The sequence below is a fragment of the Hirundo rustica genome, chromosome 12 (assembly GCF_015227805.2).
Source record: "Hirundo rustica isolate bHirRus1 chromosome 12, bHirRus1.pri.v3, whole genome shotgun sequence".
NCBI lineage: Eukaryota > Metazoa > Chordata > Aves > Passeriformes > Hirundinidae > Hirundo > Hirundo rustica.
The window spans coordinates 1,361,546-1,378,250 of NC_053461.1; the positions used below are offsets into that span (position 1 = coordinate 1,361,546).

General features: G+C 43.8%; 1 protein-coding gene across 8 annotated transcripts in view; it reads left to right on the forward strand.

The window, feature by feature from the left end:
• Positions 1 to 16,705, forward strand: part of IQSEC1 (IQ motif and Sec7 domain ArfGEF 1) — a 266,555-nt gene that overhangs the window by 225,070 nt on the left and 24,780 nt on the right. For all 8 annotated transcript variants that reach the window (XM_040076675.2, XM_058422297.1, XM_058422298.1 and 5 more), the window contains 3 exons: positions 1,491 to 1,770; positions 2,286 to 3,550; positions 16,078 to 16,239. In XM_040076675.2, the coding sequence (XP_039932609.1) occupies positions 1,491 to 1,770; positions 2,286 to 3,550; positions 16,078 to 16,239 (1,707 nt within the window). The remainder of the gene's footprint in view (positions 1 to 1,490; positions 1,771 to 2,285; positions 3,551 to 16,077; positions 16,240 to 16,705) is intronic.

Consider the following 16,705-nt stretch of genomic DNA (forward strand, 5'->3'; position numbering starts at 1 on the left):
CCAGCTTGGGTTAAGTATGTTTGAAAATACCTTTTGGTTGGAGTCATATTTTGATGGGCGAAGAGAGAGGGCTCGCTTTCAGTTTTACATGTTTACAGAAGCATTTTAAGAAATCTAAGGGCCTTTTTTTTCTCCTTCCCTTTAAAAAGTACGAACTGTTCAAGCTGGGAGAGTTTGGCCGGGGTTAACCCTCAACTCTTCAGTCGGTGGAGAACATTCTTTCAGAAACTGCTGTGTATTTTTTGAAGGGACAGCTGAGAGGCAGCAGGAGGGCTTTGGTTTTTAAGTACATACGAATGAAGGAAAAAAAATACAGGTTGTGGTGGGAATGTGGAATTTTACGTCTTTGGAGTTTGGATGTACCTTTCCTAAAACAAAAGGTAGGGCAAGTGCTGCAAATGCTTGTGTTTGTGCATGTGTGAAGTGTTTGCTGAGTCTTTTGAGGGATTAAAAAAAAGAAAGTAAAATTTCATTTCTCTGTCAGTGCTCTGTGCTCACAGGATGAGACAGACAGTAAACAGTGCTGTGAAACATGAAAAGATGGAAGAGTGAAAGTGCATATATTGCAATGTGAGAGTGCCCTCCTGCAAATACAGCCCAAATACAAATTGCTCTTAGTCATCAGTACTTCAGAATACACCTAGGGCTGGCTTTAAAATGTTTCCTATTGTATGCAACCCTTTTAATATAAAAGGTCTTTTCCCTTTTCTTTATTCCTTAGTAATAGCAGCATTTGTGTGAAAACAAAGTAGTTTCTTTGCCAGATAGGTGCTGTTGAGCCTTCTTCACCTGAAACCGTGTTGCTTTCATTAGCTAGAAACACCATCCCTTGGGTGCTTTACTCCAAAACCTGCCAAAAGTATCCCATGAGAGCAGTCTTTCACTAGCAGGGAAATAAATGAGGTTTCTCCTGCAAGTACTTTGCCCCAACTTTAGGTTCAAGAAAAATCATAGCTCTCAGGATCCATTAAATCCCCGTCTCCATGAAAGTAATCCTTTTATGTCAAATTGTAATGTAAGGCTAAGAAAATCTTGCTTTAATTTGTCAAAGCAAAGAAAGACATAAATAAGCATCTGTCAGTTTGAGTGGAAAAGCTTGGAAATGAGCAGTCTTAGAAGAAATTAGAAGTTTTCATTCATTTTACAGAGAAGTTGCTGAGTGACTTACTCAGGATGTGATTAGCAATTAATGTATAAAGATAAATAATGCTTGAAACCTCCGTTCTCCCGCTCTAAAGATGTCACGGGCATGACAGATTGAGACTTGCAAAAACTGCAGCAAACTCTGCAGCAAAAACTTGTGTTGTTTGACATGAAAGCCACGTTACCTGTGACACCTGCATGCGAACCACAAAACTTGCTAGAACAGCAAAACTTGCTAGATGCCTACACGAAATGGAACTATAGCCAAACTGTGCTGTTTTGCAGTTGAGAGTTTTGGTTGTGCTGGACTCACCCGAGGCTTTTGCTGTCTCTCTTCTGTTGCGCAGCGTTGAGGGGGAGGCTCCCAGCAGCGAGACCGGCACGTCCCTGGATAGCCCCTCCGGCTACCCGCAGGGCCCTATAACGCACAGCTCCGCCCTGAGCCCCGAGCACTACGAGCACCCCTACGGGCTCTACTCCATCGCGCCGGGCCAGCAGCGAGCCCGCCGGCCCAAGCTCCAGCACTCCACCTCCATCCTGCGCAAACAGGCCGAGGAAGAAGCCATCAAACGGTCCAGATCGCTTTCGGAGAGCTATGAACTCTCTTCAGACCTACAGGATAAGCAGGTATTTGAGCTCTGGTACCCTGGTTGTGTCTGTGAAGTGGGAGAAGTTTTTTCTAGCATCGCTTCTGTTGGGACTTTTAACTCTGCTATTCTTTGTCCCATACGCCTTCCCCACTTCCTGGAGAAAAGTGTAAAATGTTAATACCGTTAAGAACAGTTCTTGGAACTGAGATTTTATGCTCTAGGAGTGTACTAGAATGTAATTGTGCAAAATATTTTTCTAAGAAAATGAGTCATTTTGAAACCTAGGTGTTCTTGTTCTCACAGAGAGGAAGGAAGAACTTATTGCAACTGATATTCTCCTATATCTGTGAGGTGAATTAATATATTTTTGTATTTTATGATGGAATTTTCAGATGACTATTTCGTTCATTATTGGAGTTCTGAGTTTTTGCTTTCAAAACCAATATATACAAAGTATATTAAAGTCATTGTGAGAGTTAAGCGTTTTTGTGAGACTCTCCCCTTGTCCCGAGGTGCATGAAGTGATGAGGGGTGTGTGTGTTCCCGTGGCAGGTGGAGATGCTAGAACGGAAGTATGGGGGCCGTCTGATCACCAGACATGCTGCCCGCACCATCCAGACCGCCTTCCGCCAGTATCAGATGAACAAGAACTTCGAGCGCCTGCGCAGTTCTATGTCTGAGAATCGCATGTCAAGGCGCATCGTCCTGTCCAATATGAGAATGCAGTTTTCCTTTGAAGGACCTGAGAAAGTCCACAGCTCCTACTTCGAAGGGAAGCAGGTTTCTGTTACAAACGATGGGTCAAAGCTGGGCTCCCTGGTGCCGTCAGAGTGCGATGAGCTCGGGGAGACGGCTACCATGAAGTCCCCGGCAGCATCCACTGATTTCACTGATGCCATAACAGAACTGGAGGATGCTTTTTCCAGGCAGGTGAAATCCCTGGCGGAATCCATTGACGACGCGCTGAACTGCCGCAGCCTGCATTCGGATGAAATCCAGAGCGCGGAGCAGGTCAGGAGCCGGGAAATGGAGAGGGAGAGCTGCGCCCCGAGCAAACCAGCCATCCACAATGTGGATCACAGGAAGCTGGACGAGATGACGGCGTCCTACAGCGATGTCACGTTGTACATCGACGAGGAGGAGCTGTCCCCACCCCTGCCGCTCTCCCAGTCCGTGGACAGACCGTCCAGCACGGAGTCGGACTTGAGGCTGCGCTCCGTGAACTCTTCCCAAGAGTACTGGTCCATGACCCACAAAGACGATAAGTTAGACACCGATACGAGCTGCAGGAGTACCCCATCACTGGAATGTCAGGAGCAGAGGATGAGGATGGATCACCTCCCTCTGCTCACTATCGAGCCGCCCAGTGACAGTTCCGTGGACTTGAGCGATCGCTCGGAGAGGGGCTCATTAAAGAGACAGAACGCATATGACCGAAGCATCACCAGCCAGCAAGGCAGCCCTAAACATATCCCTCACAGCATTCCTGCCAAGATCATCACCAGGGAGGAGCAGGAGGCCAGGCACAGGGCTAGGCCCATAGACAGTCACTTGGCCATCAATGGCACGGCAAACAGGCAAAGCAAATCGGAGTCTGATTATTCCGATGGAGACAACGACAGCATCAACAGCACTTCCAACTCCAATGATACAATAAATTGCAGCTCAGAATCCTCTTCTAGGGACAGCCTAAGGGAGCAAACCTTGAGCAAACAAACCTACCACAAAGAGACTCGAAACAGCTGGGATTCCCCTGCCTTCAGTAACGATGTTATCAGGAAACGCCACTATAGGATTGGGCTGAATCTTTTTAACAAGTAAGTACAGTGGTTCCTGCCTTCCTCTCTGTGTCACTGAGGATGCACCAGGAATATTTTTCTTGTTTCAGGTAAGGTAAGACTGGTGTCCTGGTACTGACCTTTCAGTGAATAAACAAGGTACTTGTGGTGACTGTTCATGTTCAAGTTTAAATTGATGTCTTCATAGTTTAACAGCTTCAGGAAAAAAGAAAAAATACAATTTTGTGTATAGGAATGGTAGTAAACTATCGAAGATTAATCCAACTCCTTTCTTGGGGAAAAATATAGTGGCTTGATTCTGATCGATTTTTTGGTGTTTTGTTATAAAAAATTCAAATTTCTTCGTGCCCTGATCGTGTAGGTGGTGTAAAACTCATCACATGGCCATTAGAAACAGCATGCAGCATATGATGAGTTTCCTGTTTAACACTGGCAAGGCCTGGAATTTGTTCAGTAGATTTCATTAAAACTCTGATGCTAAAAGCCAATGCACTGAATATTTTTTATACTAAATGAATGTTTATTATTTATCATAAAACTATCCCAAAATTTGTATTTCTGCCAATGACTGATAGTTTTCCTATGTTTTCCCTGTGGCTTGAGTGATTTCAGGCCTCCTTTTCAGGAGGCAGTGCTTTGATGTATTTGGATTGATAGGTTGGTGGTTTCTCATGTATTTGTTGTAGCATTGCAGACAGTTAAAGCTTTTTGACTCCATCATGAGCTGTGCATTACAGCCCCAAGTTCGGCTGTGAACACTTTCAGGTTTAGCTTTTAATCTTTGTGAAAATGCCCTTCTGGGAGCTTCCAACCAATTGGAATTATTGAAAGTTGTAGGATCGCTGCTTGTGAAGTTGAATGGGTAGGAAAATACATCAATTAGCTCTTTTTTAGAAGATTTGAAAATAACATCCTTGGCAGGGCAGGTGGGGAGGAAGGTGTTGGTGCTGCTGGCTGACGTTTCACGCTTGGTATTTGCCTGGGTTTTGCACAGCAGTTAAACCTCGAGCAGTTAACGCTCAGTGAGCCTCGGGCTTGGTAAGAGTCTGTTGAGTCATCTGCGGAAGGGAGTAGGGAAAAAGTGAATGGAAAAAGTGCTCAGGCAGCATGCAGAGGTGAATGGGAGCATTGGAAGCTGTCAGGTGCTGCAACTGACACATCAGTAGGAGGCTGAAAGTGAAAAATAAACATCAGGAACAGACAGGAATAGAGGCAGCTGTGTGAAACAGACCCAAGTGACCTTGCTGCATGGACTTGCACAGAGATAAACCTGTGCTCTGTGCTGTTGTGAGGTGATGTGCAGCTCCTCAGCAGTGAGTGCTGCAGGATAGGACTCTGCAGGACTCCAGGCAGCACCTCTGAGTGGCATCTTTTGCTCTGTGTGGTTTCCTTTTCCCCACTGCATTTTATCTCCAGTGTTGAAAGCGAACTGAAGATTGTCATCACTTTCTGCTGAGTCAATGTGATTCTATTGATTTCTCAAATATCCCACATATCCCACATGTCTTGGGTTTGGATTGTGGCCCTTCAAGTCTGAGGATTGTGACATTTTCGTTAATGTGCAGTGTCAGGTATTGAACTATCATGGAGCATGATGGTGCATAAGTCGGTAAATCCTTTTGAAAAGGGAGGTGGAAAACCTTCAAAGCTTTATTCTTTGTGAAAGCTCAGGAGTCTCTTGAGAGTGCATCAGGTGGGATTGCAAATTGCATCTTGAGGTGAGTGGTCAGTGCGGTGGTCAGGTCAGTGCAGCAGAGTCACTTCACTGCCTTTTCACCACATCTTCACAACACATTTATGATCATAAAACCAAGGAGCAGTGGGAGTGTTGGCAGCAGCTCCTGGGAGGATGTGTGCTCCACCCAGGAGGAAGCACTGGAAGAAGTGGCTTTGAACTTACCTAGTACAAGAAGGCAAGTTTTTTTCCAAATGTCTGCATCTACCGGAGGAAATTTTAGGGATGTCTTTTACAAGGAGTTCAGGTTAATTTCACCGTGTCTTTGAAATCTTCCTTGCAAATTAGGATCCCAAGCCTTAATTAACAAATGTCCTTTCTTTGTAGTACACGAAGCTTGGCTGGAATGCAGAGAATTAGGAACCTTAAAGTGCAGGAACTGTAGCAAATACCTCTGCTTTGTTCAGAAGTGCTACAGGGATGAAGATTTTAAAAGCAAAGAAAGTCACTATCGTTGCAGTGGAAGATTTCAATTTTTAGCTTTTCTGGCTTTTCCTATTTTAATAACAATTTTCAGAAGCCAAAGTGCAGTTTTCTTATCAGAGTCTCTTTGTCAGGATAGGCAGTTATGGGTGGGGTAAAAGTTGAGCACAGCTGGTGGTCCAGTTCACTTAATCACTGATAGATGCAAAGCATCAGTAGCACAAAGCTCCCTGGAGAATGGAGAACACAGGACATTGAGAAAAAATTATAGGTAATTGAAAATCAGTTTTCTGGGAGGGCTGTTGGAAGGTGTCCCTGCCCATGGCAGAGGGTTTGGAATAAATCATCTTCAGGGTCCCTCCCAGCCCAAACCATTCTGTGATTCCACGATTATCATTGATCACAGAATTTTTTTTCAAACTGTAACTTGGCCTTCAATTTGGAACCTTAGTGTTGATTGAAACAGTGCACTTTTCAAAGATGTTTTTTAGTAGCCACTAAGCTAGAAGGTGAAGTATCCCCCAAAATGGAATGATTTCTGCCAAAGAAATTGCAACTGAGGAACAGCTTCTGTGCATTGCCGTGGCTCTGAATGGCAGCAGTGATTCCCCCGGCAGTGGGCTGGCAGTGTGTGTTCCCATTCATTCCTCCCCAAAGGAAGGGTTGCAGGTGCATGCCCAGAGTGCAGAAGCTCCCAGGGAGCCTTGGGCAGGCCAGCTGTGTTGAATTAGGCATTTTCTTAGTGGAGCTGGAAAGGGATGTGGAATGGAAGAATTGCGCTAGAAACCATTCCTCCCTCACAGGCAGAAGGAAAACACTACCTAGAAAGGTTTGTTTTGCAGGCTGCAAATCCTGCCAATGCAAATCCAGCCTTTGAGACTGGTTTGCTTATAAACAAGGCTTCAAGAGGCCTTTTGACTGCTGCTTTAAAAAGAAAAACAAGGAGAAAAAAAAATGGAAAAAAAAAAGAGCTGTGATTTCATTCTCCTGTTTGTTTTGACTGCAGGCTGGAAATACCAGGTTTACCAGTTACTGCACCCCATGCTGGTAGGATTTTCAGGTTCCATCCTGCTGCTGATGCACTCGCCGATGGTTGTGAGAGATTAACCAGGACGGCGTGTTGAACCTCAGCAGCGTGAGCAGACGTGTCCCGTCCGCGGGTCAGCAGTGCAGGGCTGGTATGTGGATTGCCACAGAGCCCTGTGCCACCAGGGGGGTGACGGCCCTGCCAAGAGCTTTGGCTGCCAGGTGTGTTTGCTGCTAGCGCTGCCTGGCGTTCCCGTGTCCCCTGCCCTTGGTGACACACCCGGCAGGGCCAGGGCCAGGGCACGCGGCACAGACACCTTCTGTGCTGACAAAGCGGTGTCAGCAAATCGGGAAGAGCAGCAGAGCGCTTTGAGAACCTGCTGCAGCTGCGCCTGGCGTTACAGAAGATGGGAGATAAGGGTTGGCATGGCTCAGACTCGGTTTTTAATCTAGCAGAGCCTGGAGTCATGTTTAGTGTCTCCTTTGGGCTATCAGCTGTTGGAAGGCGCTGTAAATGGTCCTCCCACCTGGCAGGGTTCCTGTGGCATTGTGTTCCTTGCCACGGGAGCCGGTCTTGCTGGTGCTGACTGCTGACGTTGCTGGTGAGCAGAGGCTGCAAAGCACAGCTCAGGGGCTGTTTCACTGCTCTCAGCTTGATGCCAGGGCATAGTTTAGGCTTTGCATCCTAATCCTACATGTACTTCTTGACATGAACTTGACACCACTTTACAGTGCTAGAACAGAGCATGGGCCAGCAATAATTTTACAATCAATTTTCCCAGGTGCCTTTCACCCCCTATCTCCCTTCTTTTGTCCTTTTTTCCACCCTGGAAAGGGCAGTGACAGATGGAGAAGTGTTCCCCATGTGTCCTCAGTGCATTACAACGCTCTGTGCTGAAGAGTTTGCTGTAGTTTCTTTTATAACAGGCCATTATCAAGGTTCCTGCTATTCCAAAGTTCTCCCAAAGGATTTATTGACTGAGATAAAAAGGCTTGAGTATCTGTTTGCAATATGCAATGATGTATCATCTTTAGCTCTGAAAGCCCTACTGGCTTCCTTTATTGCACGATGGGGATGATTTTATTCCAATTTAAAACCCACTGTTGATATGAATTGGATACTAATTCCAGGAGCAGACTTTTTCTAACATTTCTAGATTCCCTGGAATAATAATTTAAGAAGGTTTTTATTTTACTAAGCAGATATGAGAGGAATTTGCTGAGTGCTGGTGGGATTATACCAAAGACAATATTACAAATTACAGCTTCTAGATAAATTCTTTTTGGAAATCTGAGGCACGCAATAATAATATTTGTGAGAAGGCACAAATTTCATTTTCCGTGAAAGCAGCTTTAACTGTTCAACAGAGGTATAAGGTTTCCATCATTTTCCATCTCCAGGTAGAGACTGAAGGTGATTTGGATTCCTACATACTGTTACACTCAGAAAGTGCTGCAAGCTTGGTTTCTTATTTGGAATCCTTAAAAGTCGCCAAATGTTATTAACTTGGCTTCTAAAAAAAAGTTTTGCGAGTAGTCCTTAATTAAACTTCTGTAATAAGCGCACTAATCTGGTGTTCTCAATTTACACCCATCATACTCATCCTGAATTTCAGTTAAGATGCTGAACACATTTCCTGCATTGCTGAGAGCTGGTCTCGTGACATCCATTCAGCATTCTAATATCTGGTCTCTAAACATGTGCTTTCAGACTGTCCTCCTTTCAATGTGAATTTGAAAGCCTGTTGGAAACATTTCTAATGATTTTAAACTTTGTAAATACAGATTGAGTAGGAGGGAGAAAGTGTAAATCGTACTGAGTTGGTTCTCTTTACCTTTGAACCAATTCTTTTATTTTGCCAGCCGATCCCTAATAACTTCAATGATTTTTTTGAATGATCTGATAGAAGGAGGAAGGGGGAGAGAAGAGGCTTGGCCAGGATTTCACAACAGAGCCATTTGCTGTCCTCGTGTGTGTGCTGAGAGGGACTTTACTGTTGTTGCAACATCTGGACTGCAGATTATTCAGGCGCAGATGGTTCCAACAAAAATTAAAATCAAAGCACTCCATGTAACTTGTCCTCTAACATGCCGAGGACTTAGTAAGAGGAGAAGAATGTTCTTAGTATGACTCTCATTATTTCTAAAAACATTTAGCCCTAAGTGAGAACACCCAAAGAAAAAAAAAAAAAAGCTTTGTGTGTTTTGCTTTGTTCTGTGCGTGTTTTATCTTTTCTCCCGGAGGAGCCATTTTTCCTCCTTTTTTTTCCAAAACAAGTGCTTTGATTAGCATAAATTATATCCCATCCAAAGCAGCTGAAATGTAGGACCAATAGTAAATTGAAGCACTGGGTTCAAATATGGGCACGGGGATTCCTTTTGTTGCCATTAAAAAGCAATATAAACTTTCCCAAATGTTGGAAGCAAATGCGGCTTTGCTGGAAGCAGCAAGAGCTGAGTGTGAGTGGCCCTGGATCCCTGCTAGAGCCATTACCTCATCCCTGCCTCCAGCTCCAGCTGCCCTTAAACATTCCGGGCACACTCCTGCCTCCCTGCTACGTGCCAGGAATGGGAGCTGAGCTCTGACAATGCCTGCGTGCCTCCTGTTGGAAAATGAGCCCATGAATGGGGGAATTTCACCGCCTGAGCAGCGCCCAGACAGTGCCTGACGGGACTCCGGGTGCCAGAGCTGCAATTCCTTCTGTCCAAAAATCTCCAGTGGTCAAATTTTGAGGGTGACAAATGTGACCAGCTGCCTTTGCAGGAATGCGGGGGACAGGTGGAATAGGGGACCTGGGGAGGCTCTGTAGGGAAAAGAGTTAAGGAAAAGGGCAGGTCCCATTAACTCTTTCTTGTCTAACAGTTCCTATCTACTGACTGAACTGGGGTTTTGTAGGTCGTAAATGTCAAATCAGGAGATCTTTAAACTGTACTTGCACAAAAGGTATCCCTTTAAAGGGAATGGGACTGTCAGAGTTTCCCATTTTCACTCAGCAGAGTTAAAGAACTTGGAGCTGAAGTGCTCCTGTTTGGTGTAACTGCAGTGAGGGTGTGGAAAGAGGATTTAGGGCAGGGACATGGCATAAAGACAGGGGCTGTTCCTTAATTTAAAGCACAGTCATCCTAAAGTGTCCCTGACAACACTTGCATAAACATGAGGGCAATACTCAGCCCTGGCACACAGTTCTGAGAGAGGCAGCCAGTTTTCCATATGTCCTGTCCCAAAGTGGAGCATGCTTTGCTCTGCTGGCAGCTACAAACTCCTGTCCCTGCTCTGTGAGAAATGCAATGGGGTCAGAGGAGGTGAGAACAGCCTCATGGAGTGTTTTGGTCCATTCATTTAACTCAAATATTTCCTTCTTATTGCCTTCTTTCTTGTGAGGAAGGGAGGAGTGGGGGGGACAAAAAAAGCAGGCTGCCCGCTGCCAGGAGAGGGAATAATGAGGAGGTGGAAATGCTCTGGCAGGATGACTCAGGGCTGTTTTCAACAGCAAGGACATGTCCAGCTACTGCATTGCGAGTGCTTGGGGTGTGCCTCGTGTGTCTCTGCTGTGTTCCTCAGGAATGATGCTTCTTACTCAGGAAAATCCTTTTTCGGAAATAGCTTTAAACTCTGTTTTCCCTCCTCTATTAGAATGAGCCAGACTTTCTGCTCTGGGGCCCTTTAGGTGCCTTTGATATACTTTTTACCCTTTGATACACTTTTTACCCTTTTATAATCAGCTCTGATTCAGGCAGTGCTTTTCAGACCAACCGAAACATCCAGTAGCAGTAATAATGTTCAATGTAATGTTCAGTGTTCCTAGCACGTTGTGAGGAAATGATGCCATAAAGAAACTGGTTGGTCAGGCAGAAAGTAATGGTAGAACCACATAGGTCAGTTGCCCAGTTTAATGGAAATACACATCTACAGAGTTTCCTCTCTTTATTTTGCTCCCCCACCAAACACAACTGGGCACTGAGATCACTTCCTGGAGAATTCTTTCCTTAGTGGCATGAGTAGAAATCAACTTTTCACAAACAGAGGTTACTCCACGTAATTTGGTGTGATTGCAAGCATGCCCTGTCCTTCCCATCTGTGGTGAGAGGTCTTGAATGAACTTTAGAGAATTAATATCCTAATGTGGGAGAAACGATCCCCACTGGGGGCAAACTGGAGTGCTCCTGCCCAAATCCTGGGCATAACTGTCTCCTCATTTCCATGAGATGCAGAGGGGAGAATTGTGCTTTTTTCCTGGCTGATTTTTCTGACCCAGGGATTTTTTTCTTGTAATTACCAGAAGATGGAATTTACAGCCAGTTTTTCTTTGTCTTCATTAAACAGTTGTGCAATTGAGAAAAGCACAGCTCAGGCTTCCCACTCAGTTTCTCTCATTTTCCTCCTCTCAATCCCCTTTAGCCTCACCGTGGAGTGAACTCTGATGACTTGTTTTGGCACTAGTTTTGGTAGTATTTTAAGGATATTGGTTTTTTCCTTCTTAGCCAGAAGGTTTAAAATAGACCTAGGGATTCTCTTGGCTTCACTGCAGCAACAGTGGGTTCTTCAGCAAAAGCAAAGCAAGAAATACAACCATAGAAACAAAGCTGAACTGTATGCCAGACTAAGGAGAATGTTCAACGAGCTTGTTATTGCCAGCTTGGTTATTTAAAAATATGTAACTTCTTAAATGACTCTAAGAAGAGTCTTAGGTTCTTGCTTTAAAAAAGCCATCCCTGTTTTTTAATGTTGAAGTAATGCTTATTTTTATGGCAACTGTAAATATTTCCAAAATGAGATCGCTGGTAACAAAAGCAGGCGAAATTTTTATTTTTTTTTTCCAGAGGGCTGGCATTGTAGCTGCATTAAACTCTCCACCCCTCACATGAAAAGATTTCTTTGGCAGCTGAGTGTTTGTGAAGTGTTCCTGCTTGTAGTGGGTTTCTAACAGCCTCTAAGAAATGTTTGTACTTCTGGTTTGCTCGTTTTCAAATTGTCTCAGTTTTCCTGTAGCCGAGACAAGGAACTAACAAACATAGGAGTGCCATCAGAAATCCTGGAATTCTAGAAGTTTCAGCCAGCTTCTCGCTCTCAGTCAGGCTGGCTTTGCCCCCTTGCCTCAGTCAGCTGTTAGAGCAGTGTGTTTGTGGTTATTTACACTGTTCATAAATCCCTGCTTCAATTCAGATGATACTTCTGGCATTGCTGGGTATTGGAAATCTCCTGTGCTCGTTTGTTAATTAATGCTCTCATTTTACAGCTCTCTTAATGTCTGAGCTGTAAAAGGAAATATGAAGATTTCATGTGGTTTGGGGTGTTTGTAAGCTTTACATGTTCAGCAAGTCAGAGATGGGCAAGGCTTTATTCACCTTTGTGCTGTGGTTTTGTGGCAGGTTTCTTTTTGAGGCAGTGTTTGTTAATCATTCGCTCCTCTCAGCTGCTGTGGACACAGACACTTCATCCACTGTGGCTTGGATACTTCAAATGATGGTGCAGCAATGGGGAGAGCTTGACTGGATTAAAAAAATAATAATGAAAACCAAACCGCACTGGCAAAAAGTCCCACCAAAAAACCAAAACATAACAACAGCAAGAAACAAAAAAGAAACCCAAACCACACAAAACACCTTTTTGCCCTAGTTCAGGTTGTCAGGAAGTCCCAAACCAGCAATAGGAACAGGAGAAGGGACTGCTGGCAGTGCCATGGAGTGCTCACCCAGCCCAGCACTGGGTTTGTGCTGCACCAGTAAACCCAGGAGAGACGTGCTAAACCTGTGCTGATCCCTCTGACCATCCAGAATCCAGCTATAGCTTTTCCTCTACCAAATTCACTTCTCAGAATCACTGCAGTGTTTTTGTAAAAGCAGTATATCCTAAAAATTTAAAGATAACAGTTTGGATGTGTTTAGGGAATCAGTCAGCTTTTACCCTTCCCCTTTTCAGAGGAAGAGCTGTCTCTGCCTGGCTTTCCTGCCTTCTCAAACTCTGGCAGGTCTTGAGCACTTCTGGATATGGCCAGTACTCTCGAAGAAATGAGCTTGTTAAAATATACTGGCTTGAGCTCTTATTTTGAAGTTTGCATTTATCCCTCCATAATTTTTTTTTTCCCTTAGAAGTCACTTTAAACCACCCTAAATGTATTGGTATTAATCAGTTTCTGGCAAGATCCTTAGTCCTTTAATTAACCTCTGAGAATTATGGAAATAATTTTGCACATCTTTTGGTGCTGATTTTTTCTTCTTCTTTCAGTAGATCCTTGTGATTTATTTGTTGTTGTTGTTTGGTCGTTTCATTTTAGGTTGTTTCGTTGGGTTTTTTTGAGACAAGACATTTTTAAACTTATTTTGGAAGCAACCTTGTAAATATCAAAAGTTCTCTAAATAAGTACATCATCAACTATGCAAGGTGCTAACGTTAGAGGGTTTATTTCGATATTAGTTAATGTATTCAAATCTGAAAATAACTGCTCTGCTTCTGCTGCTTCCTCCATTGCTATTTATAGATTTCTTATCTTGTCTTTTATTGGTCTCTGTAATTAACAAGCCATCAGTGGGAATTTTCCTAATCACAAAAGGCTCTTAGTTGTAAGTACAAAATGGTCTGTGCAGACAGAAATGAGGATAACCTATCCAGGTGTCCCATCCCACGTTCAGTCCTGAGCCTTGCGTGTTCCAGTCCCTTCTGCATCCAGTCAGACACTTGGAAAAAGTCAGGGTTTGGTGAAGAGGAGGGGTTGTCCAGTTTAAAACACCTGGGTTTGCCAGCAGAGAATCCCTGGGTGCTTGTGTTGTTCAAACCTGCCCTCCCCAGAGCCTGGCAGATTGCTGGTGTGAAAAAACACCTCGGGAAGGAGCAAATGAGTTGCTGGTGGCTTGCAGGAGGTCAGCACCACAACCTTCACCTCCTCTTGGTGCATTTAGGGAGCAGCTCCATCAGACTTGGTGGTGTTTGAAATTTCTGGTGTTGAAGATGACTTAAATTCCCATTTTCCTATTTAGCTCTTCAGTTTCTCTGACTCTGAAAGGAGACAAAATGCTGCTTATGTTAAAGGCAGAAAAGGAAAGCCCCCTTGAGTACATTTTTTTCTGAACCTATTGTTAACACCACCTTTGAAGTAAAATTTCCTTGGAAATGCAGCACTTGAGAACACTCTGGAAGAGTCATCATTTTCTGGTAAGTATTTTTCCTGGTGAATAAGATAATGTCCCACCTGGTGGGAGGTGGGAAGGAGCTTAAAACACCATGAACTCCTGAACCTCCCTTACTTACCAGGTGATTGAACAAACAGGGAAAGAGCAGCCCTCATTCTTACAGCTTGGGCGGTTCAGGTGGTATTTTCATACTCTTGCTGCCAGGTTACAGCTTTTGTAACAAACTGGACTACTTTAAAATAATCCTAGGCTTCTTTCAAAAAATCCCAGACTCCAAAACTCCCTGATATTTCACTCCAGTGTGAGGGGAGTATCGATGGGAAAAGAGCTCTTGGCTTCCAGTGTTTTGGAAATGGATTTTTAACTCTGTTTTGGACACTCACCCAGCCTGGTTTGAAGGGTATCTGAATCAAGTGACTTCATATTACCAAACCAGAGGCAAAGCTGCTTAGGTGAAGAAGCAGACCCTGACTTGCGCAAAATTATACAACCAGAGAGGGGCTGATGAAAAATAAATGATTTCATCTTTGTGATGATTTTAAATGTTCAGGCTTATGCAGGCGGTAGGAATTCAAGTTGGTTTTTAGTACAGTAAGTAATGATCCAGCATCTTCTATATGTCAAGAAAAGGTGATCTTTGGATTAAGCTGTGGGGTTTGAGTGGGTTTTTTTCTGCGTTGACAGTCAGTGGAGAGAAGCTCGCCCAGGTTTGTATCATGCTGAATTTACTGGACAAATGTAGCTCACTAACAAGGGGGATGGAGACAACTATTCCTGGTTTTGTTGGATGCTTCGAATTTAAATTTAGAAAGATTAAGTATTCTGAAATACAGTTTAAAAGCATATGAACATAGCAATTACGTTACTTACAGAAAGGGACTTTTTAGCATGAAGGAGATTAACTTTAGAAGATGACTCTGTGTGTAATCTTATTTCAGATGAAAAGAGCCACAAAGCCTGATGCAAGAAATTGAGATTTGAGAACTCCCTTTTGATTAAATTATATATTTTTCTCTGATCTGTCTAATTCTTAATAGGGTATTAAGTGTATAATAATGGAATATAAAGGAGTAGAAGAGCTGAATGATGATGTGTTTAGCAATGTTATTTGCAATTAAAACCCTGGGGAAGGGTTCTGGTCGTGTGATCAACCTTGTACAAAAATAGCACGGTCACCTTGTCCTCTCAGATTGATTTTGCTTGCCTTAAAGGAAATATCTTTTAGGTCATCAGCAGCAAGCTGCAAACCACCCACTCTTACAGGTGGACATTATAGCATAATTCCTTACAAAATAAAGCTGATGATGGAATTACTGGTGCTATAAAAGTTCCCCCTGGATATTTTTGAAAGGAAAGATGGTTTTCTGCTGTGTTGCACTGCTGGATAATGCAGTGCACAGTGTGTGCTGTAAGGGGGATTTTGCAGCACCTGAGAATATAGCAGCATCTGTTTTTGTAACCAATATATTTTATTGCCAGCTCTGTCCCAACCCTCTTCTCCAGCACACACTTCTTAATAATTTAAAATGAGTGGCTTTGGTTTGGGAGGTGAAAGTGGTTACAGCTAAATCTGGAGCTGTATAAAGAGATGTAAAACACTGCAGAAAGTGGGAAGGTGCTTGTCTGAGGGAGGGAAATCTGGGGCAGAGAGTGTGTTAAAGGAAGGAGCTAAAAAGCTCAATTAAATGGGAGCTGCACCATTTTTAATTGCTTCTTTTTGCTTGACTGACTGTAGTTTTCCCCCTTATTTTTTGTGCTCTCAGCTTGCGTGTGACACCGCTTCAGGTGTTTTTATTCATTAAGTTTAATTTTTGCCAGCAGGCAGGGGGATATCAGGGGAGCTCTTTGTTTCTTGTTTTTCAGCAGCAGCTTTTCAGTTCAGTTTCTCAAGGTACCTCTCTCCCAGCAACAGGTGCTTTTAGGAGCTGGTGTTGGGCTTTGTTGCACTGGCAAGGGAAGCTGTTTGGATCCAGGGCTTCTCCTTGGGAAGGTTCTGGAGCAGGGAATGAATAAAAACACGTAAAGATGTGTCTCGAAGCAGTCAGCTCTTGGCAGTGAGCAGTGTATTCAGCTACACATTCCTGAAGCTACACTAGCCCATCCTGCTGGGACATTGGTAAAAAGTGATTGAATATACTGACCATAATTAGCAGAACCGTTGTGGAATTTTAATCAGACACAATCAGGTGGAATGGAAGGAAATTCATACTTGTGCATTGTCATTTCTCCTCAGGAAACCTGAAAAAGGAGTGCAGTACCTCATTGAGCGGGGATTTGTGCCGGACACTCCGGTTGGGGTTGCCCACTTCCTGCTGCAGAGGAAAGGGCTCAGCAGGCAGATGATCGGAGAGTTCCTGGGAAATCGGCAGAAGCAGTTCAACAGGGATGTGTTAGAGTGAGTATGGCATGGGGAGAGCTGAGCACTGCCCACGGTGCTCAATCTGCTGCCTCCCCATCCTGTTCTTGTACCTGGGGGTCTTTAATTGTGCTAATTGCTTCATTTTTGACTCTGCACTTTACACCTTGGAACGGGAGAAGGGCTTCTGAAAGTGTAACTTGCAATAAAGGGAAGCCTGTGAGCGTTATTGCAGAACTGATAATCAAGTTTAGGTGAGGTTTGGAAAGGGTGTGAGAAATGCCGGGCTCGTTGTTTCATTGTGCTTTTGCATAAAAGGAAAAATGTTAAAAGCAAGGGGAATAAATTACTTGCTGCTGATCTACGTTAGCTACAGCGTTACTGGAAGAAAATATGAGCTACTGTAATTTGTTGCTGTATATCTATACATTTAAGAAAAAGCTTTTAAAAGTGTATAGTGCTTTCTGTGGTTTCTGCATTACAGTGCTGTTACTTGCAGTGATTC